Below are 24868 nucleotides of genomic sequence, written 5' to 3'. Positions count from 1 at the left end.
GGTAAACAAATTAACACCATATAACCATTTTGTCTTACTTTATAGAGTAAACAATACTGGCTTGGGCCAAATTATACAAAAGAGGGTGTGGCCGGTAATGATATTACGCGAACGAATGTACCGGATATTCGGGTGGCCTATCGATACGAAACATTAGTCGACGAATTGTCGAATATTTTTAAAGTTGTCGAAAAACCCGAAGCCGTTCCATTTTAATCCATAGAGATAGTACAAAAGATCCTTGAACATAATATAACAATTATTCTACAATTACAAAATAGTATTTATAAAATTCGACGAAACTACGATGAGAATTATTTATAAAACGAATCTTGTAACGTAAATAATTATGTGATGTATGCTAATAATTGTTGTCAACTTTTAATAATAGTTTTGCAAGAAGTTTCTTTTGTTGGATATTAGTTAGATATCACTCGATAATGTACATTACAATAATGTTAATTGCATGATTTATACGTGATAATTTTCCCTTTAAGATGTTTTGATAGAGAAAACAAGGTTATTCTTAAGGTTAAATGTATAAACACTAAGTTATAAGAAAACGTCTTTCACTCAGGTTCCAAAATTTTAATGTAAAACAGGGAGAAATTAATCTCAAATTTTTCATATACGTTGACCAATTTAAAAATAGTTAGATATTAGATGAAATTCCAATTTCAAGTGTTACTAATCTTTATTACATATATGTATGTGAATTAAATTAGAATTGAGTATCGTATTAACTTTGTGTAAAAAAAAAATGTAAAATATTACAAAGCAGCAATTCATTTCTCATATTTTAGTCATATAAAAGTATGTCAGTTCAGTCTTTTCAATTTTAATGTTATTTACTTACCTTTTTGTACATTTATACAGAAATTGTGTATTTGTTTTTAAAAAATATGTTTAACTCGAATATGGATAGTTTACTCCGAAGTAATATTTCTCTGTATAATATTTATATAATTTTCAACTTTATTAATATTAAATTGAAGGCACTAAATGTAGTACCTCTTGTAAAATAATTAGATTTATAGCAAACATAAAATTTATTTTCAGATCATTATTATGTAATCATTTCCTCCTTCGTTTTTGAGACAACTTTGTGATGAACGAGCTTTTACTGGCAAATATATGATGATATATAAACATTCGTAACGAATCCTAATATTGAATATAAATTGTTGCTAAATAGAAATGATGTATGTATCGTATAAGGTATATCTTATAAAACAAAAATATACTTGTACCGTCAAAATAACATTGTGTTTAAACTTAAAATATTTTATATCCCATGAAAACATTCTTGTGTAATGTCACAAATTTAAAAGCTTATTGATTTTACGAAATAAATCATATTCATATAAGGTACCGAAATTATTAAAGAACTATTTATATATATATATAAATAGTTCTTTAATATATATATATATAAATAGTTCTTTAATATATATATATATATATATGTTTATCTACATAAATCTTATCTAGATAAGATATCTAAGATAAAATAGATAAGATTATCTAGATATCCATATAAATTGTTTATTCATAAAAAATTTTGTTTATGTAAAATAAAAATACGCAATTAGGGGAAAATAATGTATGTACTTATTATGTTTTCCATGATATACGTTATAGACAAATAGATTTCACAAGAAAATAGAGAAAAATCGTCTTTATTTCTTAGTTCTAATAGATGTAACTTGAAAAAAACAAAAATGATCCTTTTTCTGTTTTCTTATTGTTACAATTATTACATTCATTCATAAGGCATTTTATTCGTTATTATATCATCTACCATGTTTGCTTTGCTTTGTACAGTTACATCAAACAACATATAACAATATCTAACAATTTTATTTATTATTGGGCTTTTTTAATCTTTTCCGTAGATCGCAGACTTTCTGTAATTTTCGGTAATAATTCTGTAAATATTACTGTTCCTAGAAAGACTAAAATTGTACCAATCCAGTGGTACAGTGTGAAAGGATTTTTAAAATATATTATAGAAAAGATTAGAGATAAAAATTTTCGTAATGTTATGACTAAAGTCACTGTGAGTGATGTACATTCTGCTGTTAATGTAAAAACGGAACTAATGCACACATATCTAAGATTATTGTTAAGGATTATAAATTATTAAAATTTGATTGTGTATATTAATCACATATCTAAATATTAGTGAAAGGATACTGTGTGAGAACATTTCCCATAAGATATAGAATTAATTTTGGCATTTGTAGATTAATAATTGATATCTTTATTGGATCTGATGCTAGAGCATACATAAAATGATCCCAGATATTAGGAGCCAATGTTAAAAAAAATGGTAAAGGTAGCAAATGCTGAAATCAGATATTTAATTATATATATATATAATTTATATTATTTACTACATATTATATTCAGTTTAAATGTATACACTCTATATAAACGCTTTTGAAGAGAATCCAAATTAATCAAGTTTCTCTATTAAATGAAACAATTCTAATATGAAGACCTTTTCCATATTTTTAATGTTTACAGACATAATGGTGTATGTATATTTAAACTGAACATATTCTATAAATTTGTAAATGAGATAGAAAATTATACCGTGTAATATAAAGCTTCTCTTGGATTTTTTCCATACTTTTTATGCAATACTTCTTGATAGATACCCATTCTTGCAGATACAAATAGTGCAATTGTCAATAATGATATACCTAATATCCACCAAAACAAATCATCCCATGGTGTTGTAGGTACTTGTTCTACATTCTTGGCTTGCAAAGATTTAATTTCTTTGCCGCTAACAATAGTACAAATAGCAATTCCAAGAGTTATCATAAATACTGACAAATATTTACTAAAAACATATCTCTTCTTTAAAATAATGATACCCATAATCATATTAGCTATTAGAGAACCCTAAAATTATTGAATATAAACAATAATTATTTGGGAATTCAAATTTTGTAATATACTTCATATTTAAATACTTACAGCTCTGAATATCATATGTAATGGCATGGGTATATTAAAATCAAATGCATAATTATTACAAACATTTGCAACAAAAAACATTGTTACTAATATAAAGTAATCTTTTATTCCTATATTGGGTTTTATAGTCCCACATTTTGAAGTAAATAAAAATCCTTCTATCGATATAAAAAGGAACTGTGCAAATGTAATAAGATTTCCACTGCCTGGATCATCCCTGAAAAAATAATTATTTTTATTTTGTCGATAATAGGTAATGTTTGATTTAGTATTTCACAATTCTAAGTTATATCGTTATAAAAGATGCAGGTTGTTATGTTAATAACTTTGAGAGTAGTATATAAAGATAATGTATAGAATATATCTGAAAAACAAAATGCAATACTAACTTAACAAGAAGTTCCAGGAAAACGACGTTGCTACAACAACCGAGGAACACGCACAATATCGCAATAGTTGCACGCATATTTTATTGTTTAATAAATATCACAGGGTTTAACCTAAAACCATGAGGCGATAGGGCGCTCCTTCGTATTATCAGAAGTATTACTATTCTACCACAAAATTATGTGAAACGTGTTGTCTAATAACTGGTTGAGTTATCAGTAAGTCACGATACATAATAATCTCGCGTATCATTTAAACGTCACATAATTTTCTCTATATATATAGAAGAAAATAAAGAATGCACTGTCAGTATATATGAAGGACTTTATTTATTTCATGGTCGTATACAACTAATGCGACTGTAGCCTCTAACAGTCTCCATACATACTATAACTTAATAGCCTAATGTAAGTTATGTATCTTATATAAGATACGTCTTACGCAATAAATGTTCAAATCTATGTACAGCAAGAAATTTTATTTCATTTTTTTTAATAAATAAAATTGTTTTCTACTGGAATATAGTGACGACAACTCTTGTTGCATTACCAAAGCTCTTCTTAGGTATAGACAATATTAAGGTATTGAAATCCGAAGGTTGAAATTCAAAAATATAAATTCGAAAGGATTCAAAAGTTAAAAAGAGAATCGGCCGCTTTTTCTAAACTGTGTTAAATAAAAATCATGTTGAAAAAGACTGTAAAAACAGAACACAGAGACTGTATAAAAAACTGATATTTGAAGCTAGCATAAAGAGCGAAATAATTATTATAGAAATATATTAATGTATAATATTGTGTGTGTTATATTATCTATTTATAAGTATGATGTTTAACTATAATTAGTTTAAATTGTTAATTACTAGTTTTTAAAGAATGACATTTGTTCTTAACAGAGACTCTTAAAAGATAGGATAGGACATTTTTCCATCTTTTTCTATTTGTGAATATTTTTGAATTATTGAAATATATTTATTAATAACAGTACGAATAATGAAATAATATATCGTAATCGTATTTTTACCAATACCATATTTTATTGAATAATAGCAGCTATACGCGTATAAAATATAAAAACATTTCATTAAGAACATAATTTTATTCATAATTGTTAATGAACATTGCCTTAAATATATTTTCTATTCATCAATCTTACCAATTTAAGTATTTGGATGAACTAAATTAGCGCGCGCTCATATGTAGAAATAGACGCTCTTATTGGTGCAAAATATTGTAAAGTCAAATCGAGCATTCCTATTGGTGTAAAATATTGCAAAGTCCCCACCACTCGCAATTTACAAAAGTCGCATAGCGCGGGATGACATTTTACTGTTGAAATTTGTGAAACGAGTATCGTTACTTTATCCCATCATTACTATATAGTACTTTTATCTCGACGTTATCATCATTTCTACACTTTTACATATTTGCATTTTATTTAATCATTTATTAATCGCCATTTTGTATCAGCATTTTAATCACCATTAAATATTATAAGTGCTTTCGACACTGCTAAAGACTAACAGGTCTGACTTATTTTGTTTTGTCCAGCTATTAAAGATATCGAAACTAAAATATAGATTTTATTGTATACAATTAATTGGTTCAAGTTTTCTAATATGATATAACGCATAAAAGAAATTTCTTATCAAGATAATTTATATGTTTCCACAATAGTTGTTAAAAATATACGTCCTTTTTCCGCAACAGTGATTAGAACATTTTTTCCCCGAATAGTAATTAATCTTCATTTTGTAATTAACTATAATTTTTTTCCTTTTTAGGATTTTTAAACACAAATATTGTTGAGAGCAGCATATATTATATATTAATTCCAGCATATATTAATTCCAATTGTGTAAAATGCCACCGAAAGCACGAAAGGTTATATTTTATCACCTTTAAAAATATATTTTATTAATTCATTTCTTTTAAATTTATGCATTTTTAAACTTATGGTCGAATATCAATATAATTGAGCCATTCACATAATATAATACAAGAAACATGTTAATGTTATTTTCAGGAATCATTAGTACTATTAATAAATATTGGAATAACAAATCCAAATATAGAAAATAATCATTCCTTATTGGAGAAAGCAAAACATATTGCCAAGCGAAAAATTCAGAAAATGGTATTATAAAATTTTAACTTAATGTTATTTATTTTCAATTATTAATATTTGGTATTTTTTAGATTTTCTTCACACCAAAAGATGAAGTTGCAATAATGTTAATGGGTTCCGATGTTACAAAAAATCGTTTGGGTACAGAATATGTAGAAGAATTTACAGATTTTCAGATTCCAAAATGGGATCTTGTAAAAAAATGTATGGCTTTAAAAGGTACAAACCATTGTTCTAATTGGATTGAAGCACTTGAGGCTGCAGTATTATTTATGAAAGAAAACACGTATGTTTAAATATATTATGATTGTACCCGTGGAAGTAGTAAAAATGGAAATATTCCAATTTGTATTATAATATCAATTACAATATATTTCTTATTTTAGTTTTCTTCCTTCTACGAGGAAAATCGTTTTGATGTCTGATTTTAACGAAGATCCAGATATTATTTCACAATTTCAAGCAGACAAAATTGCAGATCAGCTTTCAACAAACAAAATTATATTAATCACACTGTAAACATCTATTTTAATTTTGTTATATAAATTATTTTATATAATTTAATTTTATAATTTTATTATTTTCAGATCAGAATCAACTACATCACCTACTCCTACACTCAGTGAAAACCTTCTTAATGATGTCAATGAAAAGGTTTTATCTGTTAAACTATCTATTTTTATAATATGTTACTGTGGATCATTATTTAATCTATTTTATTTACTAGATTAATGGTCACCATATAACGTTTGATAATGCCATATCAGATATGAAATTTTATACACCAATACCATTAAAACCATTTCCATCTTATTATAGCTTAGAGTTACTTGATAAAAAAATACCAGTTGTTTCTTATGCTAAGGTAAGGAGAAATTGTGGAGCAAGACATTATTTATGTGTATTATGTTATATTATGACTGTTGTAGTTTAATATTGCTGTTTCTATTAGATAAGAACAACAAGATTTCCACCATGGAAAAAAGCCAAAGGTAATCAAAAGCTCCGATCAGAAACAAAATACTTAGATAGACAGAGGGTTCCTTATACAGCAGATAACATTCAAAAGGGATACAAATATGGAGGAGTTTTTATTTCAGTACCTGGTATATATTAATTTATTTTTATTACTATAAGTATTATAATCAGTATATTATCATTAGTATATTATTTTATTGTAAATGTAGAGGGTTTAGAGAGGAATATGAGACATAAAGACACTGAAAGAAGTTATCGAATTTACGGGTTTACAGACAGAAATAATGTTGATTTGGAGTATTTTTACAAAAGTTCCAGTTCTGTTATTTTACCCAATAGTAATGCAAATGTATGTCTTAATATTTTACTTATTATACTTATTTTACTTATATCGAATTAAGCTACATATCTATCTTGATTTTTTAGAATGTAGTGAAACCGTTTTATAGTTTAGTGCAAGCAATGCATCAAACAAATTCAGTTGCTATTGTGAGAAAAATTTATAAAAAAGGTAGCGTGCCTAGAATGGTTGCATTGTTTCCTTGTATTGATATTCCTGATGAACCATGGGTATTGTAAAATATGTGTTTTTATTATATTATATTATCTTCTGATATATTGTTTAACGTGTTGTTTATATTTGTATACAGTGCTTGATAGAAATACAATTAGCATTTGCAGAAGATCGAAGGATCATGGAAACAAGATCCATGAAGTCCACAATTAAACAGTTAAATACTCCACAAAATGAAGCTATAGATAGTTTAATAGATTCTCTGATGTTAACGGATACAGAGTAAGGATACTAGCATTTTGGTGTATATAATTAACCATCTTCTATATGATTACACATTTACATTACATTAAACAGAAATGATAGTCAGATCGATGGGTGTCAGTGTTTTTTACCAGGATGCATGCCAAATCCTGGTGTACAACATAGATGGGATATGTTATCGTATCGTGCTATTAATCCAGATAAACCATTACCGCCTGTGGAAAATTATTTAAAAGAAATTTTTGAAATACCATCGATAAAAAAAAGAAGTAAATGCCATCTGCAGAAAATTGCGGAGCTATTTCGATTAGAGAGTATAAACCCAAAAAAAGAGAAGTATATATATAAGCATTATCTACACATATATTAAAGCTTTCATTGTTTGCAGCAATAAAAATATAGTAATATATTTTAAATGATATATTTTATTTAGAAGTGAGACGAAGCAGCAAGATAATATGCAGGTCAATGAGGATATCGATATCGATACCAAAGAGTCTAATAAAACAGAGGATATAGCTGATGTTGAAACTAATTTGTATAAGGAATCAGTTTTTTCTCTGGATATCTCAGATATTGATCTTGATGAATTGGTATAACAAGAAATAAAAACATATGTTACTGTGTATAAAATATATATATGTATGTATACGTACATATTTGAATGTTTATCTAATGTATTCCATTTTTATTTTAGGCTGCTAACATATAACTTCTACAACTTGCTAAATGATTTATGATGGATTTTTATGATATTTTAAGAATGTCTGAAAGGAAATCTAAGAAAATATCTTGGAATAATTAACAGTGTGTGAAATATTACACGTATATTCTATTTTCTTAATAGGATACGTTGCTGGTGTTCGTTGCTAAAACATCTGTCAAGAGCCGGATTATAGAATGTCGATTCAATGAACATCGAACATGGACTAATTATGGACATAGGTATGGAACAATAATTTTAAACGAGAACTTACTACTTGATAATGTTATCTATAGTTTGGCTATTGCACTGTAAGGAATCAAAATTTTTTGTCGTTACACATGGTGCTTTATTTATTAAATAAAAATGTATAATATCCTATCATATTTTCATCTTATAAACTAAAGATATTATAAAATATCACAATATTACAATTATGCTTTTATAATTATGATTATAATTATAATTGCAAAGTACTTAATAACGAAGTATTATAGCTATCTAATAAGAAAATATACACGAAATTTAATATCACTTTCGAGATAACCAACAGTTTCCTAGTCATTAGTCAGTGCACTAATACAATGTCCTAGCATTTTGCATCCTTTGCCATTATAGATAAACATCGACTAAACTTAAAGTAGCCTTACATACATATATTACACAAGTCCTTCTCAACGAGTTAGAACTTCAAAATAGATATAATTGCAGCGAGAAACCTACTTACTAATAACAAAATTTTTATCAGTTACGCAAATGGCTGTTAACATATAAAATTAGAGATACAATTGTAATAACTTAACGTGGCAACATCTGAAAGACATAAAATAATTGTATAAAAGGAATACAAAAACTTTGATTATTATGACTCTTAAGCTCCACAACAATGTAATACGATTTGTACAATATACAGTCAATGCTTAATGTTTATGTAATTTACAGATAGATATTTCCTACTGATCATTATACAAATTCTATCAAACTAATTTCTTATGATATTTTTTTGCTCTTAAATAAATACGAATGACTGTCGTGATAAACATAAGAATATAACATAAATTAACATCATTATTGTTATCACAAAATATGGTCTCTCTAACATTGATATGCAGAAAAAATCAGCCTTTTGCTTACAGTTCAAAGTATGTATATATATATATATATATATATCATTATAGTGAAATGAAAAGATCGAAATAATATATAATTATTATATATTATTTCGATCTTTCCATTTCACTATAATAATATATATATATATTATTTCGATCTTTTCATTTCACTCAGTCGTATATATTGCTGCAATAAAATTAAACAAGACTTCCCTATTTTCGTGGTGTAATTTTTAAACGAAGTCCATTAGCATTGTGTAATACCAATTCACTGGTGAAACGAAGTTGATCCTCTGTATCTAAGGACTTGACTTGGAAATTTTGCAATATATGCAAAATAAGAACTTTGACGATCATCGTGGCATATTTCCACCCTATACAATTACGAGAGCCAGCACTGAAGGGAATGAAAGCATAAGAAGGATATTTTGGTCCATTGGGAAGAAATCGTTCTGGTCGATAAGTATCTGGCTCTGGAAAGTATCGAGTATCCCGATGAAGAAGGAACGAATTTACCAGAACCGTCGATCCTACTGGAATTTCATGTCCCACTAGAAACGAATTACTTTATTCAAATTTTCTATCACTGAAAACATATTTTTGTGTACATTTATACTTACAAATAGTAATAGGGTGATAAATTTGTCTTGCGATGAGTGGTGCTACTGGGTAAATTCTCCAAGATTCTTTTATGCACGCTTCTAACCACGTTAATTTGCTTAGTATGTCTAGAGATAATTTTTCCGCTTTTGCTACCTCGTAGTATTCTTCAAGAATTTTTTCCTATAGTGAGAGGTGACAAAGGTACATAGCAATTTAATAATTAGGGAACATTTAATTATATTTATATATATTACACATCGGGAAAATATAGAGAAAAACAAGATATTTATACATTGTAAATTTCGTTATTTAGAAATTGTCGTGAGCATTTTACACACTTTATTGAAAACCAATTATATATAACAATACATAATTTCGATATACGTATTAAATTTATCCATCCAAGTGTTTTCATTATTTAGTACAACAAACATATACATAAGTAGAGATTATTAATCTACAACGAAATCAATAAATATGTAAAGTAATTTTCTTGGTAAGCCATATGTGAAAAAGTTTTGCTCTATATTGTCAACTTGTTTTATCATGTAAAACCATCTCTTCTCTAATCGTATCATCGGTTGCAGGACATGTAGAAGTATGCGGTGTAAAATTACCTGGTACTGAGGATGTCTTCCTAATGCATACAGGAACCAGGATATGCTGGTCGCAGTGGTATCGTGACCCGCGAACATAAACGTATTCACCTCATCACGGATATCAACGTCACTAAGTACTTCTCCATCTTTCGATAATTCCAGCAATAAGTCTAACAGAGCTTGACGTTTATGAGACCGTTCATGGCAATTCTCGTTCTTTTTGGCTTTCCACTCGGCTTTTCTTTCCGCGATTATCTAAGCATATTGGATTTAAAATTTAGATAAAGTTAAGTTAATTAACAAGTTATTTTCTACTGTGCGTTTATATTATGGATGGTAAAGGTCTTGTCGAATTTTCCGAGTAAGAGAAATTTCATAAACGATAGTGATATAAATATCGTACAGAGATTAGTATTTTTCAGGAGTACATTACTTTAGGGGACGCAAAATTATTGATTTCTAAAATTGTCGTCGTATTGCTAGTGAAACTAATTTTTCGAAGTTCAATTTAATCCTCATATGTGTGGATCAAGCAGATAATGGCTAGAAAGAGCCAAGAGAAAAGTAGAAGGAAAAATTATATGTATTTACTTTGTTAATGAATCCATGAGTAACACGAAGTGCCCGATCGTACTCTTTACCCCAGTTTGTTAGCTTAAAGATCGGGTCAAAAGCCATCCACACATTTAGAAATCTTCTTTGCGAGATGGAAGCTAATCTGGAAGAGGTATATGTATAAATACTTGACATTTGCTCTAATGTGCATTTAGTAGAAAATACTCTTACGTGTTCACAGCCAGCACATATTCGTTTTCAAAATTTTTTTGCGCATTAATGTTACATCCCATGGAACTATCTGTAATGTTAGAAAACAAAGATGTAAAAAATTTTCCTAAATATTTTTGTTTCTTTTTTTTATATTTTTCTCGGGGTAATTTACAATTTGTTTGTACAAACATTCGGAGTTAGGGCGGATATTACGTTTAAGATCATTCGTGAGAATTAGTTGTACGATGCTGGTTGCACGGAACAAAGTACGTAATGTAGGGATTCAGACTAATTGGTAAGAATCGAGAGCACCGCGCGTAGACTATCGAAGCTTCGCGAAGTTTTTCACAATTCATCCCTTTGACTAAGGTGACCATAGTCGTGAATGGAGATTTGTTTAAATTGATTCCCAGTATACCAACCTGTCTAACAATAAGAAAGAGCGCAGTAAAAGCCTATTGTTTAAATTGATGAAATTATTCTAATCTAGTTAACTTCAACTTGTGTGTTACAATGGTAAAAGACAAAAGTAACTGGAAGATAAAATATTTATGCTTCCTGTATGATCATTCGTATAGTTTACACGTAGTACAGAGATATGTAGAGTATATTACTTTTTTATATTTATCGTATGGTATCAAATTGATACAAGAGACGAATCAAGGTTAACAAAATTCGATTATAGTTGAAGGAGGCAATGGAAACGTTTGATTCTTCGTTGTTTGAAAGATGCCCTGTGCATAAGATGCCACACGAGGAGAAGAATCGATAAATAAAAACGGAAGTTTTTTACGATGTACAAAATTTTTTAAGTGTCATACACATGTTATCAAGAGGAAATGGCTATGTTGCTCACTACTCGTCACTGGGGATCGGACGAATCGTTTAGTTGCTTTAGCAAGACATTCGTGAGCAAATTCACAAAATCACAAGAAAAGCCGAACAATGACAAGTCAGTTTCGGCGTCCGATCATCTGCCTGAAGACATTTCTCGGAAACAGACAGCGAAACGCAATGCGTTGAATGTTTCATCGAAAATTGCAAAATCGAAGACGACTAAGGCCTACAATGACATCGTCTTGGAATCTAGTCACGTAGGTGTACGACTTCGATCACGACATCATAAACGATCGATCATGACATCTAAAACCATATCTACATTGAAAAATATGATTCATAGCGAGACACCGCTTATATGAATTTCATTTTCCACTAAAGAAATTTTAGTAACGCCTGATTAACCGAACTTTAGCCGAACTCCTATTACTTGAACCATCGCGAAGCGTCGATCTACTTTTATGTCGATTCCTTTTCTGCATCAGGTAAAAGCATCGGCACTTCTATACGAAATAACAGATCGCACTAATCAGTTAGCCCAACCACGCGTTCGAACCATTGAAGAAAAGCTGACTCAGACACGGCCGAATTCAGTACAGATTCCGAAAGCATCGTCACGTATTATTGAGCTTTCTAAGCCACGGATTCCTTATCAGTATCCCCCTAAACCAATTGGATACGTCGCGCCTGGTGCTCTCACGGCCGTCGGTTGGTATCCTTTTCTTTAACGCGCTTCTCGTCGATATAATTTTTAACGAATTACAAGCTTATTGTTTCCGCCGTTTTGTATCGCTTTCGTGTTGCTCTTTAAAAACTCTGATTGCTTCCTGTTATTTCTGGTAGTTTGGGACATTTTTGCCGATGAAATAACTGTACCAAATTAATGATAATAACGGTTGACTTAAGTTAGACAGGTTATTAAATTCACTATTCGATTCTAATCGTTCAATTTGCTACTGTGAGATACGTTTATTGTTAAATAACTGGTAATTTGAATTTTTTTGCTAGCCACTCAGCGTATAATTGAATTATCGAAACCAAAAAAGAAGCGGAGATCGAAAGTGTCGAGCAAAAGAAAATCAAAATTGCATAATGAAAAGTCACGGTAATAACGAAACTGAAATTTTCTAATTTTTTCGTATAGTATTACCATCTTTGATAAATAATAAATAACGCGTATAAGCGCAATTATTATGAATCTAGCGGCTTTTCCTCCGCATTTTTTGCATCTTTCTTTATGTCCATAAAAATAGCGATAAGTCTTTCTTAATTACCTGGCAGTAATAAAATAATGTCATATATGAATATTAATGAGTAGTATGAAGAGGAGGACAAAACCATACTTATTCATTAAAAAAGTACAGTATTACTATGCAGGGTAGTCACCGTAAGGCATTACAAACTATTTTATCTGCTTTTAGCAGAAGCTACAAAATTCTTCTTTACTATTTTATGATGCATTGGGCTCTTTTTTATATTAGTAAATAGTATACTTCCCTTGATAAGGAAGAGTTGAATAAAATGACACATATACATTTACGTTTTCTAATAATTTATTTGGAAGTAAACAATGTTTGCTGTAGGTATTTACTTTTTTCTTTTCCGACGTATGATTAAAAAGTCGTGATTAGTCTTGCGCTTTGAAACAATACATACAATTCTAAAAATAACGTAGTTAATTCAAATGATTGCGTGTAAGGGAGGCGTATAAGTTAACTGAATTATTCACGTTGCGTATCTGATGTAAAAATAAATCTTGTTATTACAGAAGTTACGTAAGGCGCGGTAAAAAGAAGTTGGATCATAAATACACTGCGTTGCTTCGTCATAAGAATGATCGAAAAATGAGGAGCAAGAAGAGACAATTGAAAACTTCAAACTCTGACAGGACCATTATCATGGTTGGCTTGAAATTGAAGGATGATAAGAAAACTCGTCGACATTCCTGACTACCGAGAACGAAGCGTCGTGTTTTCTCACTGTCGTTCGCAGTTTCATAACACAGTCGCTGTTTCTAATTGTGCGTAATGAATTTTCCACCCGTATGTAATATTTTAATGTCTACTTATACATGATAATAAGCGTTGTTAAATCAGCGAAATTTACAAACTAATTTATTCTAGGAATAACTCTATAAATTTTGTATAGTATGTTTTGTACGAATAATTATTCGATCGCTATGAAAAATTACCGGTGGAAATAGCCATCCGTGATGGCGATCAATACTGATTGCATCATATGCACTTTGGAATGCAGATCCGTGATCATGCGACAATACGCACAATCGATTTGCGTTTCTCCTTCGCTCTATTTGAAAATATCGCGCTTGATATATATACAGTGCTGTGAATAATTATAGACTCAAACACATTTTCTGCATTATTCCTTCAATGTTTCCGTGAAATCACATATCACGTCTGGATATGTTAAGTAAAATTGTTTTTGTAAAGAGTAAATTGAACGCTAGAGGATATCAGGAGATGTTATATGACAGAAAGATAATATTTATATTTATATTATAATATGGAATTATACATATACGATTTTGCTAATTTTTGTTTTGATATTATGAAAAATCAAAAAATGAGGTTGAGTTTATAATTATTCACGGTATTGTATGTATTATGAAATGTACTCCCATAAACTTTAAAGTCAATTTTCATAGTCAAGAACTAGAGCGACGATACGCAATATTGAGTAGTCTTACCGCATATTATATCCAACGTCGCTCGTTTGGCATAAGGAACAATGTCGAATTCTGGTTTATCGACTTCCTGACTTAGGCACGAGATTAATATTTGGGCTTCTCTGATTGCCGTCTTCAAGTATACTTCCAGAAGACCACTGTGGAAGGTTGGTGTTAGCAATTTCCTGCGAAAATGCCATTTCTCACCTAGAACATGGTGGACGATTTATTACGTTTAATTTTTCATTCTTTTTCTCTCGGTTATTCTTGTGAAAGGTTAAAGAAATGAATCAAAGGGGTTTAAATTAAGAGTCATAATGAGAAAATGGTTAATGGTGTACTCCCGGACAAAAAGATAGCAGGTAGCATAAATCTGGAAAATTTTATTGAATAACAAACAAAAATACAGAGATATATTTCATTAACTTAACAAGTTAACTTAGCTTTTTATAGTTTTGAGGCGGAAACAAATATTTTTTTACAAATATGGTAAGAATTTTCTATCATTTTGATTTTGCTATCATTCTGATTTGTAACGATTTAAATAGTATTTCGATTTCATTTTGACCTATTTTTTCTCATTTGTGGACAATGCAGTTCTTCAAATTATTTATATTCTGAAATTGCCGTCCATTTTTGTAAAGTCTTCTTGCGAGCATATCCCAATAATTTTCTATTATATTTAGGTCAGTTGACCTTGCTAGCCATTGTAAAACATCGATGTTTTTCTTCAAGAATTACTTCCTTACCGACCGTACATCGTGGACTGCGATATTATCGTTTTAGTGCACAAAGTTTTCATACGTGCATATTTAATCGATTTTTTTTTAATTGATCACAAGATAAAATTCTATTCTCGGAATCTAAATTCTTAATTCATTTTTGTGAGTTTGAAAACACGAATTTGATTAAAAAAGAGCTGTTATGTCATTCAACGTTTCTTCGACCTAATCAATTCTTCGCGTTCACGCAATTTCGCTTTGAGTGCAGGTTAAAAATTCCGAGGAATATTTTGTTCGAGGTACCGTAGAATATAAAAAATATTCAGACAGTAGAACGTTATAAAGAACTCGACTCGAGTTCGTTCGTCACACAAATTTTTGCTACTGGTTGTCTGGCTGGCAATCTGCTGAAATTTCTCAACCGAAAAAATGCTGGCATGCAACGGTTAAATGTAGCCTCCAGAAATTAGTGGCCGGCCAAGTAGATCGGGCTGATTCGATCTACCTGTAGAACTTTTTTTCATCGCTTTCGATCGTATCGTTTCTTCTTCGCGTGAACCTTTGGGCGTGGGTAGGTTCGACATGTGCGAGTTTTTTCATTCTTGCAAAAGTTTAACGTGCTATGGTACTCGACTAGATGCGGAATACTGTTTTTTCGACAGTTGAATCGCTAATTATTATCTGGCCTGGTCTTTCGACCAATTTTTCTTGAGTCTAAATTGAAAATATTTTTTGACATTAGCAAAATACGATTGGACGAGAAATGACCAGAGGAGCGAAGCAGGATTAAATGGACGCGAGATAGAAACTTACGGATCGTATTAATGGTTCCTTTTAGTACTCACCAGTGCTTGTTACCAAACCGGAACCAAGCCAAGGTCGCAAGTATCCATACTCCAAACTTTTATCGATGTGAACACTACTGCTTAGCAGTGGCTGTATCGCTTCTGCTTTGTAGAGGAAGATAAACGGTCGCATGCCTACCCAAACCAAATACATATCACCTAACTCTTTTCCCCATTTCAGCATCTTTTTGAAGGCTTCTGTAACACATAAACGTCCTTTCTTTAATTCTAAACACGACGAACAAAATCTTTAACAAGAGCAATATCTTTTTAATTTTCCTAGGGAAATTTTTATCGGAGGTACTTGCGACTTTTTGTTATCGACGAACTGATACCGAATTTCGGTCGGTAATTTGTAAATGTAATGCAGAAAGATAAGTTATCGGTTGAAAGTTTGATCAATGTGATTGGAAAGCAATTCAGAAAATAAACAGGGAAGGTATATGTTTTATATGATATTGGACGGCTTCGTATTGCTTCTTCGACTCGTCAAATAACGAAGGAATGTCGAATAGACACATCCTCTGGGGAGAGGGGTAGATTCTCGCGTAAAATTTTTTTTTGGGCCAACTACTAGTTGTACAGGATTAAATAGATTTCTGACACGCAGATATAATCTTGAAGTACGAATGTAATTTTTTTTTATTTCAACTATAGTTACGCTGCATAATATAATAATGCCACACGCTGCTACACTGGATGTTCCTTATGTTTTTAGTGAAATTCATTCAGTGATCGATTGAAATCGAGCCACGGAGTGGGGAAAATACTAAAGAAGACTCGATAAACAGACTTTTGCTCACATCAGACTCTTTAATATCGAGTTTCAGAGAAATTGCAAGTTATATGCAGTTTTTGATCTTTGTCCCGAATACTCAGGCGATGGATTTCGCTCACATAATCGTACGACTATCCGACCTTGTTTTCGAGTTATAGCGAGTTTTTCCTTTATCAAACTAAATCTGCATACCTTCGCATTTAATAATCTGGCATTTATTTATTTATGCGTGAGATACTGAGACGAAGAATTAGAATACAAGGTTCAATGTCAGATATTGCGTTCTGCTTGTAAATAAGGTAAATCACATTAGCTCAACTGCTTCCTTCTGTCTCCTCCTGCCGCCCTCTGTAGGATTATTTCAACATAAAACTCGCTGTAACTCGAAAACAAAGTCAAATAGCAGACGTGTATTATGCGAGAGAAACTTTAGGGACCTCGAAGCACTGATCGGAGAAGTGCACCGAGACGTGGGAACGAAGGGGCCTGCGATATAGAAAGAAGAAGGAGACAGTTCGTACAACAGAGTAACAGAACAAAGAAGAGATTCACGAAGGTCTGGAAGGAAATATTCTTATCTGAAATGAGGTGGAGATCGAAAGTGTCGTAGTTTTGCAAGATCGTCGATGTTTCCATGTGATTTGCAGCGGTCGTTGACCCCAGACATCGTTCGTACAGAAACAGACTTTTTGCAGTAATCATCGCGGCCAATCAAGTCATTGCTCTAAGCTCGTTTCAGCCTCGTGGCGCGAATTACCTACTTGTTAAGGAGACGATGCACAGCGTTTGAGAACGATCGTTCGATCCGGAAAAAGTTATAATATGTTCGCCGTTCTCTCTATTATTTCGTTCTTCCTCCAAGTTTCTATATCCTTAACGATCCATAACTACCTATAGAAATCGTTTAAATAAGATAGTATGTATGTACAGGGTGTCATAAAAGAAGCGCTATCATTTTACTGAGAAATAATTTCTACCTAAAATAAGATAAATATGTATGTATATTTTTATTAGTCGAGTCTTTCCAATTATGTATATGCGAGATAGGACATTGGCCAAATGATTTTCACTGCTTTACAAATTTTAGAGAAACCACAAAAATATGCCACAGTGGAAAACGGTAAAATATCACGAAACGTACCTGGACAAGAGGCTAACAGGGAGACACCACTTATGAAAGAAGATAGAATAAATGAAAATAACAAGAGGACACGCGTATTAGCTCGCAGGAAGACAACCCTATCTGAATCCTGAAAACAAACTATTAATCTACAAAGTTATCAGAGAACCTATCTGGATGTACGGCATCGAATTACGAGGAACAGCAGCTGACAGCCGCATTAAAAAAAATAGGATCAATGCAGTCGATAATACACGACACAGTTGTGAATGGTTCGCGGTATGTTGATGTAACGATGACCTCAGAAAAATCCTGGAATGCTCTGCGAACAAGTAGCTAGTTGCTACAAATAGTTGGCAACGCGTACACGTTAAATTTATCTCGAAGATTGGTAAAAGCACATCCGGGTAAGAAAAAAAGTCTTTTCCCAAGGAAAAAGTCTGCTTAGGTCAAGAGAGCGAGAGAGAATTTAATGACTTTCTGTCACAATTTGAGAAAAATTTCTTTCAAGATTACGATAGTATCGCGCGTCGTATGAGGCGTAGCCCCATCTTGCTGAAACCATATGTTTTCCAAGTATCTGACCGACCCAATTCAGGCGGCAGGAACATATCGGGTTGCCGATGCGTTCCAAGTTCTTAAGAACAACGTCTGGTGCAGTACGGGAGGATCGTTCGCACAACTCTCGCTCGACTACATCGAAGACCAACTCGACACAATCGAGTTTCTTCGAAGCGTAAGGCAGATTGAGAAAAAGCCACGGGACATAGGTAGATTCGTAGAAGAAACTCGTTGAAGTTCCATTACAGACTGACGATACAAAAAAATGGTGGAAGTTAGGCCAGTTGCTAGGCAGGGGGTGTGGACACTCGAATTTCCTGACTTGGCATTTTCTCGAGATGGACGAAGCGAAGAGAAGGAGTAATCGACGAGTGCATATTTCGAAGGAAGAGAAAGTCAAACCTAACCCTAACCTAACCCTAACCTAACCCTATGTCGCCGTCATATCAGGTAGCAACAGGCCCTGAGGCGACCGCTCGTGACGTTCGAGTGCCCGGTTAACGGTTCGCAGGCAATCGAACGATAAAGCGTGGCAAGTTTAAGAAAAGAGAAAGAAAGTAAGCTGATTCCAAAAAACTGCGCATCGTTTTCCTTTGTTACAAACAGTCTTGTTGATTGCTCGAACTATTTCTAAAGATTCGACGGCTTTACCGAATTCAAAATTTGTTGCAGCGCCACAATACGATCGTCGTTATACGCTATTCTCTAAAGATTCGATATTTCCGAGAATGTTGCAAAGCGAAGGAACAGGATAGATCCAAACCAGAAAGACTGGTATTGCAGTTCTAGCAAAAGAGAAGTGACTGTACGCTGACACTGACCGGACGTTGACCGGCAAAAATGCAACGCGAGGTCATCGAGTAGTAATGATTCGTAACAAAAAGAACAAGCGTACTCTCTCGTAGACCTTGGCGCGAACGAGACGCTTACGCTTTCCTTCGGATCATGGAGAATTCGAGTCATCGCCACCGTTTGCTTTCTCTGGTATGCTAGTGGTGTCATCGTTCATTGGGAACGTACTTGTTAATCTCTAGGGAATTTCATCCAAATTATGTCACGCTAGGATAATGTTCGCTTAGTAATTAATTCGGTATCGATATAATACCAACTATAATTACGCGACAGATACATGTACATGTCGATTACACAACATCATGTACGGTTTATATTCGAACGAGAGTATCGGTGGTTAAACGATTTCTTAAAATCATCGTTATTGCTAAGAACTTTTTGCTTTTTCGCGCCACGTGTAATTGCATACAAGAATCATAACGTTATTCAGGCCGCGAACGACCTCGACCCGCTTTTTTCTTCGTCTGGTTATGCGCGACAGGCTAACCATTTATCTTTAGCGTTCAGCGGGCAGAGGTGGATAAATCCTCCTTTCTTTTTTCCTCTTTCTTTCTCGTGACTTTCTGTTTGTTTCGCCAGTACACGTCGGATGAACGTCTGGTTCGCGAGCGCCTTTCCCCAACCGAATTAAAAGTCGTTTTCCAAACATCGAACTTTATCATTCACGATGACCGCTACTTTAGATACGCGTTAAAAATGAATTATTAGACCGATGCATACGAAAAACCGTTTCTTCGAAGTTCCAACTTCCCGTGCCAGTACCACCCATTTGGTTTTCCACGATTATTTCATGATTTTCGAATATGTTACCAGCCGCGTGTTTCCCCCAAATTTTCCCCCATAGTTCCTGAAATACCCGCGGAGAATTCTGCCTATACTTGCGCGCCAAATTAAAATTAAAATCTTGAATTTTCTCAACAACAAAGAGATAGCAGAACGTTATCGATCACTGGCGCCTACGTGTGCGGTTTAAAAGATACCGATGCAGCGTCCTTCTTAGACCAATATCACGAATGTACCATTCGATAGATAACAGGAATTCATGATCGAGTGTAAAATTATTAGATAATTCTGGAGATAATGAAACCAGTTTACGAGTAGATAGAACCATTACGTTATTATACCATGTTCGTTATAATGCTCGTTTGTTTAATCGAGAAAGAAAATTTACCCATTCGTAACTTTGGAATAAAAGGGTTGATAACGATAAACTATTTTTTAATCTTATGTAGATATATCAGGCCCATGTAACTTTTGTAAAATTCCATTCTATATCTTCGATTTAGTTATTTTTTTTTGTGGGAAGAGGGGCAAAGGTGAAGCGCAAAGATAGCTTTTATATAATATTTTTAGATTATATCTTAACACATTTAGGCTAAACTTCCTTTTGGGGTAGCAAATCTTTATTTGAACCTTCTTCGCACGATCTGATAGCGATCGACGAGTAGAATCGCGGTGCAGGGTTTAAACGTCGATGTTCGTTTGTTGAGAAATTATGACTCGTTAAATTTTGGTACTTTTAGCCCACTCTATCGTGTGTAACTTACCCTATCTTATGCATTGGAGATAGACCGTTGGTGACATAAGATAGCGTTAGTCACTGTTGACATTATGAACATTATCGTCGTAGTATTGATTGGGCTATTACTTCTCCGGTCACCGGAAGTCCGAACACGTTGTCCAAAATGATATTTACCAAGTCGATTGATATATCGGTCGGGATTTTTAAATTGGCGTATCAACGGACTCGAAACTGTTATGTTTAGGACTATTTGCCGTATCGATTCATATATTGATTACGGCCAATGGATTTCTAAGCTGAGAATTGTTACACAGAGCGTGTTATAAACGTGGAACCTACTGGAGCAGTGCACAGCAGCTATCCGACTTTGTTTCAAATTATTATCTGTGGAATTTTTGAAAAATTGCGAAGTTCTTCAACACGCCGGCTGCAAGTTTGGACACAGGCCGAGGATAGCCATTTCGAGCACTTCGTACGAAGATAAACTGTCGCGGACCATTGAAACAGAAAAATGTCTGTAACTTTGAAAGAAGGTCGGATGGGACACGCGTCCACGCGAAACTTTTTCGTTGCTTCTGCGCCTCGTGTCCACTCCTCGAGTAGGTTCCACATGTTATGACACGCTCTATATTTTGTCCTTATTCACCAAATACTATCGGGAGATTAAAAAAAGAGTGGCGCCCCGGAACGAAGTTTAACCGCAAACTGTTGCAACGCGTAATTCTTGAACCGATGGATTCCGATACTTTGCACCGTTATATTTCGTCTATATTTCTCGATTGCTATCGAACCATGCGAAAAAGGTATTAAAAAGAGGTGTCGTCGCGAAACGAAGTTGACGATATTATAAAATATTTTATATTCGTTCGATGCATCAAAAAAAGATCCGTATGGTTAACATTCTCGCTACGCTATTTTACTATATATTAATAATTATATATTATATATTATATAGCAATACTAAACAACGTACGTGATTATCTACGAAATCCTTCACTTTGTTACTATAAATCATACGTATTTACAATGAGATAATTGCCGATATCGCATATAAATATATTTAGATGCTCTCTTTTAATCTCTCTTATGGAAATAAGTGTATTATTCGAAGATAAGGTTCGCGGTAGATGACAGTTCCTTTCGGCATCGTGTTACACGAAACTACGTAATCGAATCTGCCGTATATTTATCAGGAGTATCAAGTGCACCACTGTACTGTACCGGTAGTGCACCAGCATCGCGCAATTTAGCTTTCACCGGTGTAAATTACGCGTTTACCTGTTGTTACGCGACACCGAAATACCGACCGCTAGTGTCTCCGCTCTCGATATCGGTGCATCTGCCTGCATGGTCAATGGCGCGAATTTCTTTGATGTCGAGGTTATCGCAATCTTGTACAAACTTGGAAATAACAGTAAGTAAATACGCGAGCACGCAGAATTACGTACGTGGTCGAATCTCACGGATATCTCCGATATCTCGTATTTTCGAGGAATATTTACCAATGTGATATATTCGCCATATAATATTTATCAACCTGACGATCTACTTGTTGCAAAAATGCGCCAATTATGGAATTTTCTGAGCTTCGTATTTCGAACAAATACGCAACGAGTAACGAATACCAAAATGTGTATCATGACGCGGTAATCGTGCACATGATTAGTACGTAGCAATACTGCGACAGTTACGCTTGCGTAAAATAGCGCCCATGGGCCGTGGCTACCTGTTGAATTGTTTCACGCAAATTTACGTTTTCGAGAGTATCGTAGTATTATTGGATGCGCTGTTACTTTGGATATTTTATATACTTCTTATTGCGTTCATTTTTGCAATTTTTCTACAAATTCGTAGAAATCTACGGTCTTGTAATATCGAAACAGGTCACTGCAATTGTATCACACTCCCTAAAACGTTAACTCGCATAACGCTTAATTCGATTGCTTCGCAATTTTTTCACCAACTATCTGCGACAGAATAATTTATTGCTTTAGCGGGGCAAATGAAAAATGTCGGAATAGATTATATTATATTTGACAGTGGTCAATTGTGAAAACGAATTTCTTCGGGATAATCTATATCACGAGTGTCATTCGTGTCTGTCACATTTGAACCATAATCTACGATTCACGCCACGTGTATATTACTCGACTTTGTATAGCAACGGATTAAGAAACGACACGCGGATCGATCGTGTAATTCAGCGTTTTCATACTTTATAGCTAAAAACTGATTTCTTAAATTTATAGATGTGCAAGGTATATTTGTAGCGCGGGAACGACGAGACGAGGGCTAGATTTCTCTTCGAAAAAACATTCTCCTAGCCATTCTACGCGAGACGTTAATTTTTTAACTAACGATCGAATAAACGGTTTTGCAATTAATCTTGTATAGGAATATTCCCAGTTTGATTAAGTTAGGCTAAGAGTCGAGTCACGTGTAGATAACGTACCAAATAACGTATCGCAAAAATTGAAGGAAATTGTAAGAAAGTCTACAGTTTATGCTACGAATAGCCAAAGTGGACGGTGTCTCAGAAAACATATCGCTTACCTTCCGGACTGCAACATAATTGATACGCGTTGCCAATGATGGGCAAAGCAGGCGGGTATGGCACTTTTCTTAGGGCATAGAGAAATTTCCCTCGTCGGACCACCAATAGCAGAACCATTAACATCAAGCACATGGACAACATTAACGTCAGCCACGATCCTCCTGTGGCGATCATCGACAAAGACATTCCAAACGAGTACGACGAATCTGTTAAGGAGATTTCTCAATAGTAAAGATAGATACTGGCGTGCTCGTATAGAAATGCGGAAAATCGTTGTGCAAAGGATGATGAATCTTGAGAGAGGGAGAAAAGATAAAAAGAAGAGGGGCAAAGAAGGCGAGAGTGAGGGTCAAGCTACCCCCTAGGAACCACTTTGACGAACTAAGCGGCAATCACAATACGGCGAAAGAATAACGACGAAGAGGAAAAAACGGAGGAAGAGAGACTGCCCCGGTCGCGTGCAACGCGTGTCATGGAATGACTCCCTGTCGGTTATGCGTGGTCGTACGAAAGAGTCGCCCTTATATACTACTGAATGCTCTGTGTACTACTACTACATCGGCGGCCAGTGGCTAACTCCTCCACCAATAGAAACAAACACGTGAGACGTGCATGTGTATGTACGATGCGAGGCGTCGACTGACTCTACGTACAAAGGTAGAGCCCCCATTTCTTTGTATGTGTGTCACTGAAAATGTGTATAAAATTTACATTTGCACGGAATATCGGTTCATACGCCGCATGAATTTTTCCGATAGTACACGCGTACCATGCTCCAGCCTCTTCGATCGCGCGATTCATATTTATGCGCAACGATTTGCAGGGACAATACAAACGGTCAGTTATCCTATAGAAAATCGAGTTTCGTGAATACCTGTACGTTCTCCACATCGTCCACGTTGTCCATGTTTGTTATGTGCACGCGTATAAATAATACATGCGAATAGTAACAATGTGAAAGATACACGAGAGATTACGAACGATTTAAACGCTATCGGTTCAAGCTACGTTTACATTCAAGGATTTCTCGGCGAAATAACTTGTCACATACGGTGATCTACTTTTTTGATCGTTTTGTTCGAGAAATATCGCCAATACCCGGTCCAACGGACGATGAACGAACACCTTTACAAAATATACTTTGCAAATTGTGTCAGTCTCTGATATTTCTTTGATCTGAATCTAATTATATCGCTCAACTAATCTAATTATATATCGCAGCGTTAAAAACGTATTTTTACTTCGAACAAAATACGAGAAAATTCGATCTTGACGCGAGATTAGAAAAATCTAGAAAGGAAAGCGAAGTTGGTTTGGAAATTGGTTGTTTCGAGCGGTTCGTGCAAAG

The 24868-nt window shown here is 33.5% G+C and overlaps 5 protein-coding genes and 2 long non-coding RNA genes across 23 annotated transcripts in view; 5 read left to right on the top strand and 2 right to left on the bottom strand.

The window, feature by feature from the left end:
• LOC100743683 (AMP deaminase 2) overlaps positions 1-551 on the top strand; it is a 33647-nt gene extending 33096 nt beyond the window's left edge. For all 13 annotated transcript variants that reach the window (XM_003493348.4, XM_024370992.2, XM_024370994.2 and 10 more), the window contains one exon: positions 46-551. In XM_003493348.4, the coding sequence (XP_003493396.1) occupies positions 46-216 (171 nt within the window). In that variant the 3' untranslated portion in view covers positions 217-551. The remainder of the gene's footprint in view (positions 1-45) is intronic.
• A 1112-nt stretch (positions 552-1663) lies between these two features.
• LOC100743568 (UDP-xylose and UDP-N-acetylglucosamine transporter) lies at positions 1664-3745 on the bottom strand. The gene is made up of 5 exons (XM_003493346.4): positions 3378-3745; positions 2989-3205; positions 2599-2913; positions 2197-2348; positions 1664-2113 (listed from the first exon to the last, which is right to left on the bottom strand). The coding sequence occupies exons 1-5, from the start codon at positions 3452-3454 to the stop codon at positions 1867-1869; spliced, it is 1008 nt and encodes a 335-aa protein (XP_003493394.1). The 5' UTR covers positions 3455-3745; the 3' UTR covers positions 1664-1866.
• A 743-nt stretch (positions 3746-4488) lies between these two features.
• LOC100750210 (X-ray repair cross-complementing protein 5) lies at positions 4489-9624 on the top strand. Of its 4 annotated transcripts, none has more exons than XM_033323558.1 (14): positions 4490-4724; positions 5159-5258; positions 5401-5511; positions 5574-5788; positions 5889-6017; positions 6090-6156; positions 6230-6367; positions 6455-6608; positions 6690-6829; positions 6907-7050; positions 7131-7276; positions 7352-7594; positions 7692-7851; positions 7956-8017. In XM_033323558.1, the coding sequence occupies exons 2-14, from the start codon at positions 5238-5240 to the stop codon at positions 7968-7970; spliced, it is 1683 nt and encodes a 560-aa protein (XP_033179449.1). In that variant the 5' UTR covers positions 4490-4724; positions 5159-5237; the 3' UTR covers positions 7971-8017. The 4 variants fall into 4 exon arrangements, with proteins under 4 accessions (XP_012246867.1, XP_033179449.1, XP_033179448.1 ...); XM_033323557.1 differs by having other exon boundaries at positions 4490-4900; XM_012391444.3 differs by lacking the exons at positions 7692-7851; positions 7956-8017 and adding an exon at positions 9286-9624 and having other exon boundaries at positions 4489-4900; positions 7352-7579.
• LOC105681496 (cytochrome P450 4c3-like) lies at positions 7052-24226 on the bottom strand. Its single transcript, XM_012391452.3, has 9 exons — positions 23520-24226; positions 16134-16331; positions 14588-14773; positions 11062-11131; positions 10867-10993; positions 10294-10530; positions 9694-9856; positions 9288-9624; positions 7052-7581 (listed from the first exon to the last, which is right to left on the bottom strand). Coding segments are annotated over exons 1-9 (1506 nt in total). The 5' UTR covers positions 23707-24226; the 3' UTR covers positions 7052-7580.
• Positions 9923-10436, top strand: LOC117152312. Its single transcript, XR_004462655.1, has 2 exons — positions 9923-10155; positions 10264-10436. It is a non-coding gene; the product is annotated as an uncharacterized LOC117152312 (long non-coding RNA).
• LOC100743446 lies at positions 11365-14067 on the top strand. Of its 2 annotated transcripts, XM_003493345.4 has the most exons (5): positions 11576-11643; positions 11729-12137; positions 12366-12588; positions 12889-12985; positions 13649-14067. In XM_003493345.4, exons 2-5 carry the CDS (start codon positions 11883-11885, stop codon positions 13827-13829), a joined length of 756 nt encoding a protein of 251 aa, XP_003493393.1. In that variant the 5' UTR covers positions 11576-11643; positions 11729-11882; the 3' UTR covers positions 13830-14067. The 2 variants fall into 2 exon arrangements, with proteins under 2 accessions (XP_033179451.1, XP_003493393.1); XM_033323560.1 differs by having other exon boundaries at positions 11365-12137.
• On the top strand, positions 16338-20528 carry LOC117152310. Its single transcript, XR_004462654.1, has 3 exons — positions 16338-17906; positions 17999-19149; positions 19265-20528. It is a non-coding gene; the product is annotated as an uncharacterized LOC117152310 (long non-coding RNA).
• Positions 24227-24868: the final 642 nt, after the last annotated feature.

The sequence above is a fragment of the Bombus impatiens genome, unplaced genomic scaffold (genome assembly GCF_000188095.3).
Source record: "Bombus impatiens unplaced genomic scaffold, BIMP_2.2 scf_1079, whole genome shotgun sequence".
Classification (NCBI taxonomy): Eukaryota; Metazoa; Arthropoda; class Insecta; order Hymenoptera; family Apidae; genus Bombus; species Bombus impatiens.
Note: the sequence above shows the minus strand (reverse complement) of the source record. Positions and strands in the feature narration are given on the sequence as shown.